The sequence below is a fragment of the Ostrea edulis genome, chromosome 10, assembly GCF_947568905.1.
Source record: "Ostrea edulis chromosome 10, xbOstEdul1.1, whole genome shotgun sequence".
NCBI lineage: Eukaryota > Metazoa > Mollusca > Bivalvia > Ostreida > Ostreidae > Ostrea > Ostrea edulis.
Genome location: NC_079173.1, coordinates 39506609 through 39530697, shown reverse-complemented (window position 1 = coordinate 39530697; position 24089 = coordinate 39506609). Strand labels below are relative to the sequence as shown.

The window sequence follows — 24089 nt, the reverse complement described above, 5'->3', positions numbered from 1 at the left end:
GCTCCTCTATTCTCCATGTCGCGTTGGAGAATAGAGGAGCGGATTGAAGATCTGGTTTTAATCAGATTGACAATGCTATATCTAAATTCATCAGACTGTTTGAGGCCCTAACAGGGGCCTCATAGTCTGTTGATTTATTATTTATTTTCTGTTAATAGATAAGCTATGGTACTGTTTTCTCTAAAACTATAAAAAGTAAAATCACCGGCCCATCACCTACAGTGTGTCTACATGTACCATTTATAATTCTTAATCCTGATGATTTAAATAAATCTAGCAATTTGTGAGCAACATTATTTTTTTTTTTTTTTGATCCGAGTTCTTTGGTACACACAATTCTAGTTCATATTTATTCTGAATTTAGGATCATTAAATCACAATTAATAATTTTTCATTTATAAACCCTATATCGAACACATTACATGATACTAGGCACGTATAAACACATGGCGATGGAAACCTGGCCAGGCTTTCACGCGCTGCACGATTACAGGAAATGAAAATAAGATACAGTTACAGTCCTTGGTGTAAATCTATGAGGATCATACAAAATACAAAATATATATAATACGTAATCATAAATCTAGTTCATACCTATATGGGCCCTATTTAGTCCATTTATTGATCAAAAGGTCCGTAGGATGTACATACCTTTGTTTCGCCGGAGATCTGTCTCTGAAGACTACGTTTCGCGGAATTTTTCTAGTCTAGTTTCACTTTCAAAGGCTTGCATAAATTATACACGACACGCATCAGTACACAGTCGAGCACTTTATCAAGTGTATCTTAAGTGTCATTCTGAAATTCCAACATGGTTAACAAAATGATAATTCAATTAGGTTGAATGGCTTACCCCTTTTACCTTCATTTGTTCGTCTTTTGACTCTGAATCCAAGCTTAATGAATTTATTTAGCATTAATCACTTTATTTTTAGAGGGCATAGAAAGAAAGATAGACTGATTTTCTGATATTCATGTAGTTGGTGTCAAGTTTTTAAAATAGGTACATTTGTTCTCAGTTAATTAAGTAACATATCAAATTGTATCCATCTTAATTAACTTTTTAAAAAAATATATAATGATTCGCAATTTAAAAAAAAATTACCCTACTTTTATTACCATGTACAATTTCTGAATTACATACACCAGAGATGTTCCAGACGGGGTGTACAGCTTTGTACGCATGTGTACATTGATTTTAATCAGATTGAATTGTATGTGAATATAGGAGAAAATCTTCTCCAAAAACAGCAAAGTCATGTTGGTCATATTGATATTGGGGCTTCTCCATATTGTATTCCATGTTGTATATTCGCAGTCTTAACTCACATTCTACTGAGTGGTCATGGGATATTTAGTTCAGGGAAATGAATTCCATTTTTTGAAAATACATGAGCGGATGGACTACAGCGTCTCACGCCATCGTACTCCATGAAGCGAGTTATCGCTTTATAAAATGTCTGCTGGCGTGAACGGGCATGTTTGTGCTCTCCTGCATTTTCAAAAAATGAAACTTATATTCATATTTTATTTTCATTTTTTTCCCGGAAGATTACCAGCCTGATAGTCGTAATAATTTATCAAGATTCTTACGCACAGTGGTCATATTCACGTGGAAATTGCTATCATTCTAATTGATAAATAAGTCGAAGGCAAACACAGTGGAATGTAAATATTTTCGTTTTTGAAGAATCGATATTTTTACGACAGTCCCCTTCACTGAGCCCCTCTTTGTTAATTAAGGATGAATGCGTGGATGTATGTGTCTTTAAATCAGGAAAACGTCAACAACAGATGTCCTATCTAGTAAAAGAATTTGAAATGTTTGGATTTGTTTTATCACATATATTGATCGGTTGACAGGCAGCGACATTGTAAAAAGATAAGATGTCTGATAAGTTGACTATGTCTGACTGCAGTTACAAACTCTACATTATCCTTAACCACACTTGTGACACATACACACTTCAGTCATAGAGTGGGTTATATCAAGTTTGAGAGAAATACATTGGTCATCAAAATGTAAAGTTTCCGATACTTAAATGTAATCTATTGAGTATATGGTCAAGTCCTCGAATTCAATTTAGGAGCGGCAATGCATCCAATTGCGGTTTCCGTGATTTCATAAATAGAGAGGGGAAATCCAGTATATAGATAGTGAAACAAATAGAGATGTCCTAAGTCTTATCTTCTTCCTATATTTGAGTGCTTGTTGTATGGATACTGTTATATTTATATATTTATGAAATACCCCCGCCCCATTGGTTACGTTGGAATGCGGGGGCGGGGGGGGGGGGGTAAAACCCTAACCTAATACATGCCAATAAACAACAGTTACTCACAAAAAAGATATCTAAACGAACTTCTGTTCGTATGGTTTGTTTAATTTGTCATCACCTCTCTACAAAACTTCTTAATCAATTAAAACCAAACATTACATAAGCTACCAGTGGGTTGAGGAGAGTCCACCTGGTCATTTAAATATCCATCCTGAAATATTCTCAATATGTTCGACATTTCTCAATACTATATGCCGGTGCATGTATAATTTTTCGTGGTATTTCATGTACAATTCACTTGCATTATATCCCGTTTTTACAAAACATCTTTGAGTATATTCAGACTGTCCCCAACTCTATTTTAGAGTTAACATATTCTTGTTTGCAAATAAAAAGTTTAATGAAAATTTGAGAAAATAACAAACAAATTGATAAATTAAAAAATCTTATTTGGGTACAAGAATTCAAGCTATTTGTGCTACGAGACCTCAGGACTTGTGTAGATGTCAGATTTCTACATGCAGCTAATAAGATAATTGATATATAACAGTTCTTTATTCATGATAAGCTCTTACTCAAACAGGAACCAAGGGCTTATAGTAGAAACATGTCTCATCTTATGTCACAAAGTCAGTAAAGGATTAAGTACTTATATCAATCTGAATAAAAGCGCACTTAACAAAATAGCTAATTATAAGTACAAGAAAATTTTAATAACGTGTAGAATTTTAAGTCGTGTGTTGAATATTGGAGTAGGTTTACATAGTAACTTTTTTTTTTTGATTGAAGATGCTTGATACACATTGGTCTCTCAATGAAGTTGAGAATGAATATCCTTTATTACAAATTATCCTATGATAAGAATAAGAGAAAACTACATTGAAACTAGTCTGTTTATTTACTTACTTATGCCTGTTACACTGTACAGCCTGTACTCCTCCTCAGGCATAAGTCGCTGACAAGAGATCCCCAGACGTGTCTCTTTGTTCAGTAAACAGAATATAAAAGAGCCATGTAATCATAGTGGGGTTTTTTTATCATGCGTCGATACTAAAAACACCCTATGGTGTATACAACATATCTATTCTTCCTACTGATTGTTAGTAAACAGCTTATCAATTGGTCCGTGCGGAGATGTTGTTGAATGTAAGAATTCTGATAAGTCAGTTGTCTTCAAGTATATGATTTATTGCTTCTTGGTATTTGACTATTTCCTACGAGGCTATTAGAGACATGCACTACGGGTACAATTGACCGATCTACATATAAAATCATATTGCAATTGTAGTTTCATATATTTAAAATAAACCATTTGCAACTAGCCCAAGCACGGGGAACCAACCCAAGCGCGAGGGAACTCTGATATGATATATCGAATATTGAAATATTTTCCTTGCGGGCGTGACATTTTCTTGATAATACGACAAAAGTTATACACAAGAAGTAAGTTGTTTTTTTTTCCCATAGAGTGGGCCAAGTCTCCCTACTTTTATTTACAAAACATATTACACTTGAACATGTACTAACATATTTTACTTAGTTCACAATGCAGACTTGGCCCACTCCATGTGAAAATCTGCTTGGGAAAGTCAAATTTACAGTTATCTTGTGCGTTTTTCGCGTATAGGTGATTTTAAGTAGGATCTTTTCAATGTTACTTTGAAATGGGCACATCGAAAAAGCATTTTCGGAAACTATGGATTAATTGTTTTAACTAGAATGCAAATTTTTATTTTTCTGGAGTTTCAATTCTAACTTTGATATTTGTCCCTCTGTGGGTTCTCGGCTCGATAAAATCACCCATGTTCTTACAATTTATGTCCCCCTTGTTCCAAAGATGCTTCATACCAAACGTGAAAAGAATAGGAAAGATAGTTATCAAGAAGAATTTTTAAAAATTCTAGAATTGCTCACACATTTGATATCTGACCATTTTGGCCTCATCCAGATATCAAAATCCCTACCCCCTGGGATCATCATACCAAACCTGAAAAGAATTGGAATGGTGGTTATCAAGAAGAAGTTAGAAAGTTCGAATGTTCACGCACGGCGGACTACAACCAATTGCAATAGGTCACCCGAGTTTACTCAGGCAACCTTTATAACCGATATGATATTAACTTTTTCAGGCCATCACCGGGATAAACAGTAAATTATCGATGAGAAGAGGAAAACAACTAATAGAACGAACAATCCGTTATAGTGAGATTCATTCTTTGTATCTATTAAGAAACTAGACTTCCTTTATGATTAAATAAAACTTCCGTGGTGTTGAGTTGAATGCTTATATCTATACCGTGTTCAGAAGACGATGAGTGGTGTGTTATAATTTTCTCTTCCTTCTCTCATTTATTTGACGCCCACTTTATTTAATGCCCTTTGTAAGTGAATCAGCATTCTACGAAGTCATTCCCTCCTTTTGCAAATTAAAGCACGTTTGTAATTCAGCTTGTGAGAATTCAAACTGTGAAATCTCAACACATTTTTTTTTCTTATGGAAAGAAGACTTTTCCTTCTGAAAATCCATTTTTTGAGAATATAATGCTTATAAGCATGTCAGTTTTCTTCAACTATTTTTTTTCCATTGTTTGATTTTTTATTTAACTTTTACATTATATACATATATTATGTAATTTAACTACACAATACCATCAATATTCATATGCAAAAGACATTTTCATAAATATAAAGAAAGAGAAAGAGAGAAAGAAAGAAAGAAAGAACACATAAAACAAAGTGGGGCTTGGGACACAATCTTAGGTTTAAAAAAAAACCTTTTTAATACACTAATACAATCATAATTTATCATAGATATTTTGCCAGTATCTCTCAAACTCCCTATACCTGCAGTTTTTCAACAACAAAAGTTTTTCAACTGTAATTATATCAATGATAATTTTTTTTTGGATGCATCTATACTTAATTTGCTTATACTTGAGAATTTACTGATATAGATATATTGCTTTATCATCAGAGTTATCAAATTTTCCACCTTGTGTATATTCTTATTAGCAAATTTTCCAAAAAGAATTGCTTGTCTATCAACACTAATATGCCTGTCCAGTTTTTCGCAAAGCCATTCTTGAATTCCGTACCAGATCTCTTTCACACATGGACATTCTACAAATATGTGATCAATAGTTTCAAAATCCCACTTGCAAAAAGTGCAAATTGGGGAATCAACAATTCTAAGTTTATGTAAATAATAGTTGTATGGAAATATTCTGTGTAAGATTTGAAACTGTAACCATTGCAATTTAGATTTTTGAGTTGTTTTAAAAGTAAGTTCAAATATATTTTTCCATTCTATGACTTGATCCACTCTGAAAAACCTTCTTCTGTTTCTTCCCATTTTGATATAGATTTAAATTTGGTTGCTTTATGGCTTATCAATTGCTTATACATATCTTTACAATCTTTTTTATCTTTGAAATATATTGAGATAGTAGAGGGAATAATAGGCAAAAGTGGTTTTGTAGTTCTTGTATGTCTTTGTTGGATTGCTTTCTTTAGTCCTGCATATTCTACAAAATTCATTTTAACTTTCAAAACATTTTGTACATAATCAAAGTTGTACAAGTTACTGTTTTCATCAAGAAATTCATAAATAAATATAATCCCTAAATCATGCAGACTTTTAAACAATATTGATATTCCACCAATAGTAATATTTGGATTATAACAAATATGTTCACAATAAAAATCTGGGTTGATTTTATCTTTTGCAGAATTTATATTTGACCAGCTCTGAAACACATCTATCCAAAAACTGTTAGTTATTTTTACCCTTAAATTATTGATAAAATCTATTCCAAATTCCCATATCTTTTCTATACAAGTCATTAGTTCTGCCCCCAGTAGTTTTGTCCATTTTGCATTTGAATGCAGAATACGTCGAATCCATGTTGCTTTAAGAGCAGTGATAAATTCTTTATAGTCAACCATTTTAATACCCCCATTAGCATATTCTTGAATTATGACATTTGTCTTTACTTTATGGGTTTTGTTATTCCAGAGAAAGTTATATAAATCACTTTCAAAAGCACAAATAGTTTCATCTTTAGGATTTGGAATTGTAAATATCAAATGATTTAAGTCTGGTATCAATAATGTTTTTATTACTTTTAACCTTCCTAAAGGAGTAAGACTTCTATTATTCCACTGCATCATAACCTTTTTATTTCCTTCAATTTAGTTTTATAATTCAGTTCTACCATTTCTTGTAAATTGATACTAAATTTTATTCCTAATAAATCAAATGTTTTATTGTTCCAATCAAATTTCCATCTTGTATGATGGAAAACGTCCTTTGAAAATTTTTTGCTACCTATCCAAATCATTTTTGTCTTTGAAAAATTTATCTTTAGACCTGGAACTATTGCAAAGTAATCTAGGACTCCAATAATGCCATCCATGGAAGTGGGGGACCCATCTAAAATAAGTGAGGTGTCATCTGCATATTGAAATATTTTAAATTCTTCCCCATCAATAGTAATGCCTTTAATATCTTTGTTTTTGCGTATTAGAATACCAATTATTTCAGCACATAGAAGAAATAAGTAAGGGGGTATAGGATCGCCCTGCCTACAGCCCCGTTCTGGACTGAAGTATTGTCACACAATTCCATTTTGAATGACACATGACTTTATTTGATTGTGAAATAATTTTATCCAGTTTTGAATAGAAATACCAAAATTAAAAAAAATATAATGTTTCTTGAATAAATTTCCAGGAGACAGTATCGAAGGCCTTTTCAAAATCGATAAGTATCAGAGGCCCCGGTATTTGTTTGGATTCTGTATAATGCATGATATCATAAATTAATCTTATATCCTCACCAATATATCTACCTTTAATAAATCCAGTTTGATCTGTATGTATTAATTTATCTAGGAAAAGTTTTATTCTTTCTGCAATACACCCTGATGCTAGTTTATAAACAACATTCAAAAGAGAGATTGGTCTCCAATTTGTTAGAAACTGTTTCGGTTTTCCGACTTTCAGAATACAGGTGATCACCCCTAACTTGTCACATTCAGAAAAATTGTACCTCTCAAAGGAGTTATTTATTGCTCGAGTAACAAAAGAACTGATATCTTTCCAGAAAAGAAAAAAAAATCGCACTCTCTGGTGTAGCAAACGTCCTTAAGTAGAACCCGATCGTAAAAGCAAATCACACGCAATTTAATGTATTATTTTTATGTTCTTGTCTTATGCTATCATAAGCCTACATATCTCTGTATCATATAATGATGCTTACATATTATTTAGGTAAACTAATACATTTTCTGCAATTAATACATTCATGCGCATTCTTATGTAAAGTCATCTTTACAAGTCAAGGGTTATTGATTTGTTACCTCGCACTATCAATAATCCGACTTAACTCACTATGAGTTAAGTCCAGTTATTGAAATGAACAGAACATGTATTTGTCCAGGCAAAGAAACATAACTCTCGCATTCGATAGAATTGCGCGGTTTTGACACTATCCCCCCCAAACACCTATCGTGACACTTTCCCTTTTCTAACCCGCGTATATCTACTGCGCAAGCGCGAATTGCTAGTTCTTTTTGAGTTCCATGTCGACGAAAATACAAACCCTTGACTTGTGAAGATGATGTAAAGTTCGAACCCATTCTAGGTCCACCCTACCCCGAAAGAGCTATGATTTGAAGAATCTTGAACGTGCAAGCAGTTATGTCAGGAAGCTTTCATACAAGTTTGATTTTTTTCTTGCTGGGTGGTTTATGAGAAGATTTTTAAATGGCACCCACCGTATACTTAATTTTCTCGGATCCCCTTTGAATAAATCAACTCTCTTCATTTAAACAGACTAGAATCTTCACTCATCTTGCTAATCACATTATGGCAAAAAAGTACTACAGTTTTTACAATCATCTGCGTCTGAATTTGTATGCCCCCCCCCCCCCCCGCCCGCCCGCGATATCGAAGATCGGAGGAATATTGTTTTTGTCATGTCTGTCATTCTGTAATTCTGTCTGAAAGTTTAACCTTGCTAATAACTTTTGAACAGTAATTGCTAGAGCTTTGATATTTCACATGAATATTCCTTGTGACAAGACCTTTCCGGGGGTACAAAACCTTTTGACCATGTGACCTTGACCTTGGAGTTTGACCTACTGCATTGCACGCAATTTCCGGTGCAAAGTTCTACATATATATTTGACATGATAATTGCACCCCTACCGTCTAGTAACAACTCTGTCAAGGTATTATCTTGTGCAATTTTACTATATATTTATCTATACACTGGATTCTGAAGCTGTTCGATATGTGATCCAGTCTAGTTTGAAGTCCTCGGTATTTATCTATACACTGGATTCTGAAGCTGTTCGGTATGTGATCCAGTCTATTTTGAAGTCCTCCGGTTTTCGCAGGATTTTATCAGTTCATGTAACCAATCAGTTCATTTCTTAATGTGAATTTTGATGGGAGAATTTCAGTCAGCATGACGAATGAGAACCGCACACATGATATCGATTCATGCTGTATTCCTTAAGCAAAAAATGCCTCCAAATAAAATGTCGACCCTTGAAATCTTCGCTACAAATATCTTACCCATGCTGTGATCTTGTATCATATACAAATGTACTTACAATGACTTTTAATAATAATTAAGACGTTTTCAAACTATTTAATAGTTCTTTCATTCAAAATGTAATACAAAAATGTTGAAGAAATGTCTTAAATAACACATGTTTAGAAAAATCTATTGCAACGTCTGTCCGAAATATTGACCAGGCGTAAAATATGCAATGCATCACTCTTTCTCAAAACAAATTTGCTTTCATTACACATTCCTTCGTATGTCTGAAACAGTCTGATAATGGCGATTTTCTCCCTCACACAGAATAGTTTAGATAATAAAAGTATGTAGTTTCATATCTCCATTTGAACAATAATCTAACAATCGTCGAACACTTTTACGTCACATATTCACCGGTATAAATGGAATGATCCGCCTATCCACTGATTCCCCATTCCTGACGTCACGTCAATGGCACGCTATTGAGTAAATGGAGAGCAGTCCAGTTTTCCACACTTTCGCCCTATTTTCTCTTGCTATCTATCCTGAACTTCTAAATCTGGATAATCTTTGGTGCTCTGTCGGAACGATTGCGTTTTTCTGTCCTCCCCATTGGCGGAAGAACTATGGCCTTTATTGAGTTCTTTACTCACAAATTGTGACATCATTTTACTTTGCCTTTGTTTCATTTGAGACTGACGTTTGGCCCTGTCAATGTCTCCTCTTCGCTTCCGGTTGAAGAATCCGCACTGAATAAAAACAAGAATATGAATAGATGAAATACCTGTACTAATCTACACCATCTTTATTTCTGCACTATACTACTTCAATTGAAAGTCGAATAATACAAGGAATATTGCCCATATGAAGAAACGATTGAAGTAGCTTATAAGTCTTTCTTGCGAGTATTTGCAAATATTTCCGACAGTCTATACATCCAGGAATTATCCGTTCTCGTCTTCTCACGAAAATGTCGCATGTACATATAATTCTGTATTCTACAATTAAATTTAAACTCTTTGAAATAAAAATAAAATAGAAATTGCAGGTCAATGCACAATCAGACTGACTTCCTTCTTGAAACATGAATAATATATATATAAATCACCAATATTTGTATATTCCTTTTAAATTTAATCGCAGAGATCGGTAGCTCAGGAAGTCATAGTGTCCACTGCTGATCACTGTTTGAATGTAGGGGTTTTAAATTTAAAAAAAAAAATCATTTTCTACTAAACCTGTATTTATTGACTAAATAAGGTAAATTTGAAATTTTTCAATTTCATAATACTATTGTACATATTCTCCTGTTTCCATCACTATAAGATTTGTCAGGGGTGTTATCCCTCCTTAACTGTCCAGAAACTTAGACCTTGTCGCTACTAAGCATGCACAGATATTTTATTCGGTTGGAAACAATGAGTAAAGAGGCGGATCAATATTCTCTCTCTCTCTCTCTCTCTCTCTCTCTTTCTCTCTCTCTCTCTCTCTCTCTCTCTCTCTCTCTCTCTCTCTCATATGCGATTTGTGAGTTATATATATATATATATATATTATATTACACACGCGTACTTACTGAAAACGATGCGCATGTAACACGAAGAGTTTAGATTACAGAGAAATTTTGTAATGGACTATCTATATATACATGTACTTCTACGTGATTTTAAATAGATAGTGCACGTTTTGATTGTAGGAACGGAGTTAAAAAAATCAAATCATAGATACTATCATTCTGTAAATTTTAACGTTTTTCTAGAATAAGCAATAATAAAATACCATTTTGTTTCATCCTAAACTAATATAATTCTTGAATTTAGATCATAATTAGACCAAATGATTTTATCACGTGTAAACATGTTATATATTGCATAGAGATGATAATTGACACATTTTAAATATATAAAATAGTCAAACAAATTTCAGGGTTAGTGCCCAATTTCGTCCGAACTAAGCTTACGCCTTCTTGTGAAGTGGGCTCCAGGACTTTCTACTGCTGAGCGAGAGACCTAACACTAAGCTACTGTGACAAGCGATGAAGCAAAAGTAAAACTTGATCTTAAAAATCATAAAGTAATGGTATTCCTTACCTTCCATAGAATAAGCACAATGATGACGAGGATCAGGAATCCCCCCACACTGCCCCCTACAGTGTACCAGAGGATGTCAGTGGTCTCCAGTTCGGAAGAACCTTGTGACACTCGAAGAGCTACCTGAAATCATCAACACAAAAACCATGCAGTCGGCAAAAAAAAATAAAAATGATTTCAACGTACTTCAAACATTTCGGGTGAAATCTGGCATTTACAATGAGTATATTACGTTGAAATTGTGGGAGCGTTACATGGACAAACCGTGCACATGTACCCTGTGTACAAGATTTAAATTTCAAGTGTACAAGATTTAAATTTCAAGTATACAAGATTTAAATTTCAAATAAAGAGACAATTCCTATGAGGGAGTTCGAAATGGATCACAAGTGCACCATGGTCTATAGTGGCCCACACAGAAGTGCACTAAATGTTTCAGCCTACTTTGTGACAGACAAATGAATATAGACGCAGAAATCCTCGATCGGACGGACGTACAGACATCGCTGTACCATAATACAGTCAACCCAAAGACAGTCATACAAGCAACCATATAAAAACTGGCGTTATGTATACTGAAGTCAAAATTCGGCGAACAGTTGACATTTATGCCCGTCCTTGATTTTTTAGCCGTGTGTGGCCCGCCATAAATTGCTAATATTTTCAACATCTTATCAGAAACTATTTGACCAGATTTCATTGAAAAACTGACGATAACGAACACGTGATCACTTCCATGTATCCTACAACGAATACCAATATAGCACGGCCAACGCAGATCCCTGGAAACAGTAGAGGCGGGATCAGGTGCCCAGGGGGAGTAAGCATCCCATGCTGACCGGTCGCCTTGAGCCTAATAAACGGAGTAGTCAAAATCCATGTGTAAACAATCGCTGTGAGACATGTCAGACAGCATTTGACAGGTTGTATCAAATTAGATCGTTAAAATGACCACACAATTTTCGAAATCGAGGCTGTTAAAACCTCTAGATCTGTGACATCAACTTATTTGTTAATAGCCTGCTTTGGTTTAAAAATTGATCATACGCGAAATATGCTCTCGCGTATTAAATTAAATTAGAGACAAAAACACTGTAAATGATGCGGGTAATAATGGAATATTGCTACATAAATGTCGGAAGTTGACGACAAAGAAGCTGAAGTCATCCTGTGTGCTATACATTGAGTTTATTGGTTTACGTTCAATAAAATATCCAAATATGACGCAGGCGTGGGAGCTAGACCGTGTTACCTTGATGTACGTACTTGTCCATTTATATGACATAAATGTTTTTACGCTATCTTTCCGTAGATATACCTGATTACTATACAAACATCTGATACCGAGTCTGTTGACACATTACCTTTCCTTCATCTGTGACGTTTACGGAAGCTGGGATTTTATTGTTGAACAGAATAACCTCCCCTGACGTGACAAATTGCGCAGCGTCCACTTTCAACTCCTTGCAATAGAAAGCACATTTTCAAATCACTTCAAAATCATTTCATGGTAGAAGTAGTTCACAGTTTCGATTAAAATTTGAATTAAATGTATTTTTGTAATAATTAGACATTACGACGTTAGGTATTCTATTTTAATTTCTCCAAAAACAAGAAGTATTTTTATTCTATTTTTACTATCGATCACTGTTATTTGAAACCGATGTCATCTTACAATTTAATACTGTAGGTTCCTTATTTTACGCGAGTATTTATTATCGCGAAATGACTCATGGACGTCAAATCGCGAGAAAATAAATTCGTGAGTGCTCAGTTGATCAAGTGTTTTTGCATGTATTTTAGCAATATAGAAATAAAAGCGAGAACTATTGTTTTCGAGAGTGATGTTTCTCGCGAAATTACGCGATAATAAATTCTCTGCGTATATTTCGGAATTTACAATATCAGTACCTTAAGAACATTTGATAAAGCATTGGAATCGAGGTCCAGAGTAAATTCCACACTTTCCAACTCTGACGTCTTGATGAAGCTTAAGTTACACGTCAGGTAGGTGCAGTCGATCCCCGCCATTCCACAGTGCTGTTAAAACAAGACATAAAACAATCCGACTTCCTTCCGACAAGTATTACAGTCAATTAAAAATACCTTCTGTAATTTCTACAGGTGTTCTCTGTCGATAAAAATTAAAATATAAATTTCGTCCTCAACTTTTGTTCGTATCATTGTTACAAAGACACAATATTCTAGATATTCTATTACAATTTTACATTTGTACTTGTCACTCAAATTTCATTTTTGATGATGATAAAAATGAAGTAATGACATACGATGTCTGTTGATATTTTGTTACTCGTTAAGGGTTGTGATTTCAAATTGCCAGGGCTGTCCATGGGTCGGAAGGTAAATTCCAAATTTCCCAAACAGTTTCCTCTTTTAATTGAAAACCCCTACAAAATATGAGAACGCTTATTAATTGTAAGCCCATCCGTTACCTAATACGAGGCTGACACGAAAAGCAACAGCACTCTCTCTGAAACATAAGTAAGTTATTTCAGTAATGTAGTAGTAATAAAAACACAACAAAAGGATTAAGGTGGGTCACTATACCCAGAAATAGTTTTTCAAATCAGTACGAATTAAAGATATGATGATATACAATAAGTATGTATGCCAAAAAGGCAAACAATATACAAATGAATAAAAACATAATTTTCCAAAAAAATATTTCACCACATACATGTATGAACAAAAGACTGGCGGATTTGAACTCGAGATCTGTGGTTCACCAGCCCAAATGCTTTAACCACTGAGCTACGATGGTAGACAAACAAGTGGATCGATACACATAATTTCACAAAACATTTAAATCGCCATCTTGTGATGTGGTGTCATAAAGCGTATAAGTTTTAATGTAGTGAGCTACCTTATTACACACAAATAAAGTCTCTTTAGTTGAAATATGTTGCTGACAGCTTTAGGTTATGTGAAAACAAAATTGAACTAAACGCATCTCAGATAAACGAGAATGTTTTGTCCCGAATATAGTTTATATACTAGTATGTCTGGAGGACCGTGTTTGCTCAACTCTCTATTTTGTGTACATTGTAAGTATCTTATATCGGAGAGTATTAACGGATTAGATTATGTTAGATTTAAGATGGCCTTTTTATATACGTCAAATTGTAGCAATATTTCACACTGATAAAGTATATATAACTTTTTTTGTTTTGGGGGAAACATATGCAGAGAATTTGATAATCTTAGCGTGTTTAGAGGTTGTTTCGTCAAGCTTTATGACCTTGATTTTTCCTTTGAGAAATTAACAGTTTTACATCTCTCACTATGGGGAATACGCGTACTCGGTTGGGTACCTGTAAAGTGCGAAACGAAATCGAAACGAAACGAAACGAAATCTACCGAAACGAAACGAAACCTACCGAAACGAAACGAAACCTACCGAAACGAAACCCACCAAAACGAAACGAAACCTACCGAAACGAAACGAAACAAATTGTATAACCGAACTCTTTTAATTATAATAATTAAAACTGGTATCTTAGGCCCCTGTGAAAAGTTACCACATATAAAGTTCGCCTCCCCTTTGATGTAGGCTTTTGGCTTGACTGTTACAAAGTTTTAAAAGCTGGAAAGGGGGTGGGGGGAGTAAGCACAAAGTACATATCCGTAGTTGATTAAATGCCATGTACAATTAGTTTCGGATCCATAAATTTCAGAACCGAGGGTTACAGTCTCAGAGATCTGGGGAAACACACTATACGAGGGGTGGGGTCGCCGACGTTAGATCCGCCTTTGGGCATAGATACATTGTTTGAAGAAGCTGGTGTCTGAGAAAATTGAAAGCAGGAAGAGCTCTTAACCTCTTATTTTATCTCTAACTGCTGAGTGGCGAGTACTTTCAATAATGGAAAAACTCTATACATTTGGGGTGTTGCTAAGACGGGGAATTGAAAACGGGACGGAAAACGGAATTTTTTCAATGCAATAATATTAGGAGGAGGTCGGCATTTTGTAAACTGAATGGCTTATGAACAAGGGAATTTTAAGCAGAAATCACAAAGAGAACGGGAGGACATATTCAGAATCCACCATTTGATATACTACATACAAATACACAATATCCACATGTATACATATATTTGTCTTTAGAGCAAAAAATATTGAAACATGTATTTATGCCCAAAAGCAGATCCAACGCCAACGACCCCATCCCTCGTTTAGTGTGTTTCCCCAGACCTCTGACCTGTGAGACTGCAACCAATTTATGGATCCGAAGCTAATTGCACATGGTATTTATGTACTTTGTGCTTACCCCCCCCCCCCCCCCCCCACCCCTTCCAACTTTTAAAACTTTGTATCAGTCAAGCCGAAAGCCTACATCAAAGGGGAGGCGAATTTATTTATATGTGTAAACTTTAACAGGGGCCTAAGATACCATTTTTGGGAGTTGAACTATGTTCAATCTCCCTGGGTCATCACGCACTTTTCTGCGCAGTAATTTGTATTGATTTGTATAGTGGTCGTCAGCGGGGGTTCTGTGTCAGCTGATTTACTCCTAGGTAAATCAACATAAACTTTTATAAACATCCGCCATTAAATAATCCATGTAACTTTTCTGAATTAATCTAATTTTGATAATTGACATGTAAGTAAATGCAATGATATTGTATTCAAATCAATTTGAATACAAGATTTCGATCAAATTGATACTGATATACATAGAAAAATAAAAGATAAGGTTGAAAATTGTCGTTTGTAGCGCAGCGTCACCTATAAATATTGATAGGGAAACGAACGACAACTGCACACAAGACCTATTGACACCGTGGCGAAACCTCAGAAAATTTACAAGAAATAACTCTACAACATTGTGTATGTGTATATATTTGTTTTTTTTTTAATGTGATATAAAAAATGCTTGATGTTACATGTATATTGAATTAAAACACGTCATTCCCAGTCAACAACTTTCGATTGGGATCGGAATACGAAATAAAATTTCTTATATCCGGTTGCAAAGTGAAACTGCTTCAAGTTATTGAATTACGTAGTAATTGCACGTTACACATTAGAGAACTGTTCCTTTTAATAAAGAAAGTCACAAAATAGATCATACAAAATGAGTGTACCTTATTCATTACTGTTACCGAGCTTTCGTCGACGAAAATCTCGAAATGGCGTGTTTCGCTGCGCTTGATGACGGTAAGGTCCACATTTTCTACGTGAGTAGTGTGATATTTGTTTATGAATTTTTTGTGCATACATGGCATGTCTCGGCTAGGAATAATGGAAACTTTCTCACCTATGTATGTAAAGACATATTAATCTCTATTTTTAAAAATGTAGAACACTTTTATCAAATGACAATGTTTGAAAACGCTTAGAGCCCCGATGTCAGAATTTCCTTTTCCAACACATCAATATGTCAAATTCATTATCCTTTTTGAATAGTATGTACCATATTTTGTACCAGTTATCCATTTTGAATCCCCTATTACAATGGGATTTTGCTGCACTCTGTAATGTTTGAGTGGATGTCATGAGTGTGTGTCAAACAGAAATTTTAAGAGCATGGGATAAGGTGCTGCCATGTATGACTTCACTATCAAAGTTTAACCCAGTTGCCACAATGTTGAATTTATGCTGCAAAAAAGGATTGGAAATTGCTCTGGTCAAAACACATTGTTTATTTGTCTACAGATGAAAGAGACATGAGGATTCTCCCTCACCAACTGAAAAAAAAAATTATGGATCTTGTACATGCATAGTTTATTAATCACAATAGATTTCCAGCATCACAAGTCTGATTCCACTATATGCTTCCCATACTGTCAGGTTCATTCACCCCCAGTTTGAGCCACAGTATAATATCCCAAATACCTTGGCTATAAATAACATTATTTGACTAGTGTTTCATTTTTAGCGGAGTTGCGATGAAGTCGAACTCGGCTTATGATCTGATGAAGTGCCTTTGGGCGGGCAGGCGGGCACCCATCAACATTTCATTTCCGCACCATAGCTCTTGAGCAAAATTAAAGGATCTCATTCATACTTAGACGGATTGTCACCCTCAGTAAGATGAGGAAGCCTATCGATTCTGGGGTCACTAGGTCAAAGGTCAAGGTCACAGTGGCTATAAATAGACTGATATTTGGAGAAAATTTTGTTTTTCGCACCATAGCTCTTGAACGAATCATACAATCTCAATCAAACTTAGATGGATTGTCACCCTCAGTAAGACCAGGAAGCCTATCGATTCTGGGGTCACTAGGTCAAAGGTCAAGGTCACCTGCTATAAATAGACTGAAATTTGGAGAAAATTTTGTTTTCCACACCATAGCTCTTGAACGAATTATAGGATCTCAATCAAACTTAGATCGATTAAGTAAGACAAGAAGTCTATCGATTACGGGGTCACAAGCTCAAAGGACAAAGTCACAGTGGCTATAAATAGACTGAAATTTGGAGAAAATTTTGTTTTCTGCACTATAATTTTTTAACAAATTATAGGATCTCAATTAAACTTAGATGGATTATCGCCCTTGATGAGACAAAGAAGCCTATTGATTTTGGTCAAGGGTTAAAGGTCAAGGTCACAAAGGATTTAAGTCTGCTGAAATTTATGTACGCAAAATTTTACTCCCTTCTTGATAATTCTTGCAAACTTTTCTGCCGGTTCCCTTTATGCCCATTCCTTGCGCAACTCGGCTTGTGCATTTCCGATGCCGGACAATTTTTAATTTTTTTGCATTTCATTTATTTTGAGTTATTATACAATTATTTACCATTCCATTGATCCTCTACAGGACTGTAGTATACTCAGGTGACAGTTTAGCATATTGGACTACCTTTTCAAGTAATGAATCCTTAGAATTAGCTACAACTAGGATTAAACTTGAATGTATATATACAGGGGAAAAAACTTCTTCATAACTGCAAGGCATTGATAACCATATTGATTTGAATGTTTGGGCCATAATATGTGGTCACATTTTTCATGAGAATATAAAGGGGTGAAATTCTAGAAAACAACAACACGACTTCAGTTACTCGAGGAGCGTTATGGCCCATGGGTCTTCCATTATCCATGTTTGCTGTTGTAACGCTTTGAAAAACAACAACAGTTGATTTGTATCTAAAATCATGATAATATTCAGTCATTTATCCCCCTACCCTTCCAGTGCTATCTGTTCTAACTGAATTTCCACAATGTTCAACTCCCACGAGTACTTTAAGTACTTTGATTAATTATTATAATTAAAAGAGTTCGATTATACAATCTGTTTCGTTTCGTTTCGGTAGGTTTCGTTTCGTTTCGGTGGGTTTCGTTTCGTTTCGTTTCGGTAGATTTCGTTTCGTTTCGGTAGATTTCGTTTCGTTTCGTTTCGATTTCGTTTCGCACTTTACAGGTACCCTACTCGGTTTGATCATTCTAGCCTTACATGTAATATTACTCTTTTTATCCTTCCCGTGGGGTGCTGAATGACGAGCAGACAAAACAGGGCGTTGTAACCGAGAGTTCGGAGTTCGAGCCCCGTCCGTGTCATGGTGTCTTAAAAGATGTAAACCTAGTGATTGCGACGTCGCCTAACGCTCGGCATTTAGATGTGTGAAAAAGATATCTCATTATGAGTGAGAAACTCAAAGGGATGTAAAACATATTGAGCACGTGATTTGGTTAAATTTAATAAGTATAGCTTGATATACCACCCATATGATATATTGAGCACGTGATTCGGTTAAATTTAATAAGTATACTATAGGTTGATATACCACCCATTTGATATTTTTAGTACGTGTAATAGTATTTTTAGCGAATGGAAGGTCTTGAATTGTCTTGTTATAGACAAATATTTCTAATACGTAACGGAGCTGCCTCCCAACATAATGAAAAGTAATGTATCTGTTAATGCGGCTGAATTATTATCCTTCTAATCATGGCGTCACACTTTGTGTTTGATCGATCATGCAACTTTTAACCACAGACTGGACTCATGGTTTCAATTTTGATAAAAGTTGAATCACGTCCGAGGCAGTGGGCACGCTATGTCATTTTTTCGATGTGACTGGTCGCCGAGAACAAAAGTAGAACCTGTTTCATTGAAATCTATCGGATGCCTCGTCCAAAAATGTGCATGCTCGATCAAGTGAAATGACACCCTGTTGTTGGAACGATAGTAGAACAATCAAATCGACCTTTATCAGCAAAATTATTTTGAAAACTTCTTAAAATAAGCAGTTCGCACAATGACAGGGTGAAAATTGATATCGTATAAGGCATTTATAGGCTCTGTTATCCAATCCCTTGATACATGTATATCGACTAAAATATTTATAAACTGCATGTGATATGCCTTCTTTAATGAAAATATACTTAATGTTATTCCCATCCTTTAGAATAACTTAATGTTATTACCATCCTTTAGAATAACTTAATGTTATTCCCATCCTTTAGAATAACTTAATGTTATTCCCATCCTTTAGAATAACTTAATGTTATTCCCATCCTTTAGAATAACTTAATGTTATTCCCATCCTTTAGAATAACTTAATGTTATTCCCATCCTTTAGAATAACTTAATGTTATTCCCATCCTTTAGAATAACTTAATGTTATTCCCATCCTTTAGAATAACTTAATGTTATTCCTATCCTTTAGAATAACTTAATGTTATTCCCATCCTTTAGAATAACTTAATGTTATTCCCATCCTATAGAATAACTTAATGTTATTCCTATCCTTTAGAATAACTTAATGTTATTCCCATCCTTTAGAATAACTTAATGTTATTCCCATCCTTTAGAATAACTTAATGTTATTCCTATCCTTTAGAATAACTTAATGTTATTCCCATCCTTTAGAATAACTTAATGTTATTCCCATCCTTTAGAATAACTTAATGTTATTCCTATCCTTTAGAATAACTTAATGTTATTACCATCCTTCAGAATAAGACAGCCACTCTTTATTCTTTTTACTGGTGATTGATTAAATGCAGGTTAGATAACTCTTGCACTGTAAACGTGCTGTATGTGGGTGTACCTTACCTTGACAACTTTATTTCCCCCTTTATCGCTGGGTATACTTATTTTCAGATTGGCTCCAAGGGGACTGGGTCCATCATTATGGATGTCGTATATTACAGAATACTTTATTATAGTTTCCGAACCGGATGATAAGATCAAATCCGGCAAATCGGAACCGCTGTAAAACAATGAAAATTACAGAATAATAAACATAATATCTGAATCAAAGAAAGTACATGTACATGATGACAAACATTGTCCAACATTGAATGTTTTAAGAAAATATGAAGATAACGAAAAGTGATCGATTTCATAAATCCCGTATAAAATTCAAAAATACTGAGTAAGACTAAGGACAAACACGGACTCATCGGTACATCAGGAGTGGGATCAGGTGCCTAAGAGGAGTAAATATCTCCACCACGAGTCCTATATCCTGATCAGGTAAACGTAGTAATCCGTAGAAAAAAATCAGTATGTAAGGAACGACCCAACAGTCGGCGTGAAACACCACAGACGCTCGGCGTGAAACACCACAGACGCTCGGCGTGAAACACCACAGACACGTTAGCATTCGACCTTTTGTAAATTAAATCATTATAACGACCATAGAATTTTCGAAATGCTGACTTCCAAGGGACTGCTCCGAGATTAGTGGGTTTGATTTTCAAAGCCTGCAGTCGTCATACCCCGGGTATCTTGAAATTCTAATTCATAATCAAATACGAGTACAGTAAAACACGATTATAGTGAACCTCTAGGGCCACTGAAAACAGGTCGTTATAAATTTGGTTATATCCAACAAAATTTCGGGTATATTCCTACCCTTGAGGAATAACTATCACTTCAGAATAAGCATGAATTCGTTCTAAGCGTGAATTCATTATAAGCGTGAATTCGTTATAAGAGTGTTCGTTATAAAGATGAATTCGTTATAAGCATGAATTCGTTATAAGAGTGTTCGTTATAAGCGTGAATTCGTTATAAGTGTGAATTCGTTAAAAGCGATTTCGATATAAGCGTGAATTCGTTATAAGGATAAATTCGTTATAAGCGTGAATTCATTATAAGAGTTTTCTTATATTCGAGTTCGTTATAAGCGAGTTCGTTATAAGCGTCAATTTGTTATACCGGTAAGAGTGAATTCGTTATAAGCGTGAATTCGTTATAAGAGTGATCGCTATAAGCGTGATATCATAAGCGTGAATTCGTTACAAGCGTGAATTCGTTTTAAGCGCGAATTTGTTATATATGTGTGTTCGTAATAAGCATGTTCATTATAAGTGTGAATTCGTTATAAGTGTGAATTCGTTATAAGCTTGGTTTCGTTATACCAGTAAGTGTAAATTCGTTATAAGCTTGATTTCGTTATACCAGTAAGTGTAAATTCATTATACGCGTGGATTCGTTATAAGCGTGAATTTGTTATAAACGTGAATTCGTTATAAGAGTGAATTCGTTATAAGTGTAAATTCGTTATAGGCTTGATTTCGTTATACCAGTAAGTGTAAATTCGTTAAAGCGTGAATTCGTTATAAGCATGAATTTGTTATAAACGTAAATTCGTTGTGAGCATGAATTCGTTATAAGAGTGTTCGTTATATGCGTGAATTCGTTAAAAGCGATTTCGCTATAAGCGTGAACTCGTAATAAGAGTGTTCGTTATATGCGTGAACTTGTTAAAAGAGTTAATTCGTTATAAGCGTTTTATAAGCGTGAATTCGTCATAAGAATGAATTCGTTATAAGCGGGAATTCGTTATAAGAGTGAATTCGTTAAAGAGTGAATTCGTTATAAGCGTGAATTCGTTATAAGAGTGAATTCGTTAAAAGCGGGAATTCGTTATAAGAGTGAATTCGTTATAAGAGTGAATTCGTTAAAAGCGGGAATTCGTTATAAGAGTGAATTTGTTATAAGCGTGAAACTTACCCAACAACCCTCGCATCCGAATGAAGGTTGAAATAGCCCATCATAGTGAACGTCTTCTCTTTTCTGTTGTCTCCATCCCCCGAGGAATTAAACGTGATTTGAACTTTTACATGATCGGAGTTACTCGTCACAACTGCATCAGGGTCAACAAAAAAATTCAATACAAATCGATAATGTTGGTGAGCATAGAATCTCACAGGACGCATGGCACAATACATGATCTCGGAGCATTGCAGGTCATTGGAGCCCTTTGTTATCCTTGAGAAGTCCATCTTGGGAAAAGTTTCTACAAAGAAGTGCGTTTTGTCAGCCGGATCTCCGGCATTTATCAACTCTACCTCCACTTCTAGTTCCTGGTTGATTTGCAGGGTCATGTTGCTGTCCGCTGAGCGCAACATTGCCACATAATCTGGCTCACAGGGAGAGTAGGAACAGTTAAGATTGATTTGAAGCTGAAAAATATGTTCATTAAGTCTTAAAAATCTAGTTTGATAACTGTGTTTTCAAACTTATGCAAATATTGATATTTTAAGTCTACATGATGCTTAACTTACCACCCAAGTACAGTACAATATCCACCCAACCACCCCATTTTGGTGTACATTGTACCTCTCAGGCATATAAAGTGTCGTATTGACCAAGAAAATATAAAAAAAAAAAATGATTAAATAATCTAAAATATCGAACATGCCAACCTGAGCCCACGACACAATATTAGCACATGGTCGGCCATTTTATACAAAATCCAAGAACTGATTGAAAGTGGAAAGAGGAGTGTATTTTTCTTTATCATGTCTGGACAATTTATAATGTAATATCGAAACCAGCTACTATCAAATGATACCTAATCGGGCCATTTCTAGATCGGATTCGATGTTGCGACATGATTCAACAACTTTTACTCCAGTCCGTGATATACACCAGCCTTTCTTTACATTTACCAGGTCAGGGTTTTTAAGGTCTTGATTTCAAGGGCCTGGGCCTTCCCACTTGGGGAAAAATAGCGACATTTGCTTAAAATTGGGAAGAATGTTCCATACATCATCACAAAGAAGTAGTGAGAAAACCAAACCGTGCATTAAGGTATAATGGGACTCCTTCTGACTTTCAAAGCTTACCTCATTCAAATAATAAGAGGCCAAATTATTGGGTTTACTTAACAATTTAGAAGTACAAATTGTAATATATGGGCCTGTGAAGAAGATTTATTCATGAAGAACAAGGCTACCCTGCTTTGATTTGTTTTCATTGTTTGGGAAATTTAAGGCAAAAATTGGGGGAAATGCCTGCTTTTTTAGCATTGGGAATGTGGGCTTATTTCGGCCCCCTACAGATCCTTAAAAAATTTCCGCTGGTATAATGCAAGACGTAGTCAAAATTGAGATGAGATGCGAGTTTTCATTATATGACCAAGTGATAATAAAAAATAAATTTTACTAAGTTAGAAATTCTTCATTTAATTATGGCATGTTGGAGAAATTTAAAAATCTTCTTTTCACCGCGAAATCACGTGCAGGTAAACATACATGTAAGTTCTATTTCTTCTTCTAGTTTGTTGAATCTTGGACAATCGGAAAGTTTCGGAATTCTTCGATTATACAATAAAAACTTTATGTATTTAAAACCATATCAATCTACGGCTACAATGATTCAATTTAAATATAATATGATACATGCATCAGTTATCCATGTATTTTAAGGTGTTAATATCCACATCAATGGAAAAACGTTTAATTCACGGTGACATTAAGGGGGTATACTACACCGTCATAATGGCTGCCGTCCTTTTAAAACATGAATGGACATATCGATATCAGCAATATTTGAGTATTACATTTACATCAAATTGTCTAGATGGGTAGCTCAGTAGGTTGACATGTTAACTGCTCATCTATAGAACGCAGGATCGAATCCAGCAGGGGGTTTAATGTTTTTCCTCAAATTACTTTCTATTAAAACGACAATTATTTTTACTAAATTAAGTAAATTTGAAAGCTCTCAATTTCAAAATATCGTTGTACATGCCACCCCCCCCCCCCCCCCCCCCCCCCCCCCCCCCCCCCCCACTTTTCATCCATATCAGATTTATCTGGTGTAGTTTGCCTCCTCAATACATTGTAACACAGTGAATTTTCAACACAGATGTAATTTCCTTCCTACCGTTTTGTATAGTTTGGTTACAACATCTGAATGCAAGATTGGCGGAACCTCATCATCCACCAGCAGATCAGCCAAA

The 24089-nt window shown here is 35.0% G+C and overlaps 2 protein-coding genes across 5 annotated transcripts in view; both read right to left on the bottom strand.

The window, feature by feature from the left end:
- The window catches only part of LOC125666058 (protein piccolo-like), a 33734-nt gene extending 30393 nt beyond the window's left edge, over positions 1–3341 (bottom strand). For 2 of the 4 annotated variants that reach the window (XM_056151309.1, XM_056151311.1), the window contains exons 1-2: positions 3186–3341; positions 652–798 (exon numbers count right to left, since the gene is read on the bottom strand). The gene's annotated coding sequence lies outside the window, so the exon portion shown is untranslated. Of the gene's footprint in view, positions 1–594; positions 799–3185 lie in introns of those variants that run through there. The other 2 variants (XM_056151310.1, XM_056151312.1) reach the window with 1 other exon arrangement.
- Positions 3342–8921: 5580 nt separating this feature from the next.
- LOC125666057 (integrin alpha-1-like) overlaps positions 8922–24089 on the bottom strand; it is a 42888-nt gene continuing 27720 nt past the window's right edge. Inside the window, exons 13-20 of the mRNA XM_056150952.1 lie at positions 24014–24087; positions 21854–22305; positions 19946–20102; positions 13208–13327; positions 12831–12959; positions 12284–12382; positions 10920–11042; positions 8922–9578 (exon numbers count right to left, since the gene is read on the bottom strand). Coding sequence (XP_056006927.1) covers positions 9366–9578; positions 10920–11042; positions 12284–12382; positions 12831–12959; positions 13208–13327; positions 19946–20102; positions 21854–22305; positions 24014–24087 — 1367 coding nt within the window. The 3' untranslated portion in view covers positions 8922–9365. The remainder of the gene's footprint in view (positions 9579–10919; positions 11043–12283; positions 12383–12830; positions 12960–13207; positions 13328–19945; positions 20103–21853; positions 22306–24013; positions 24088–24089) is intronic.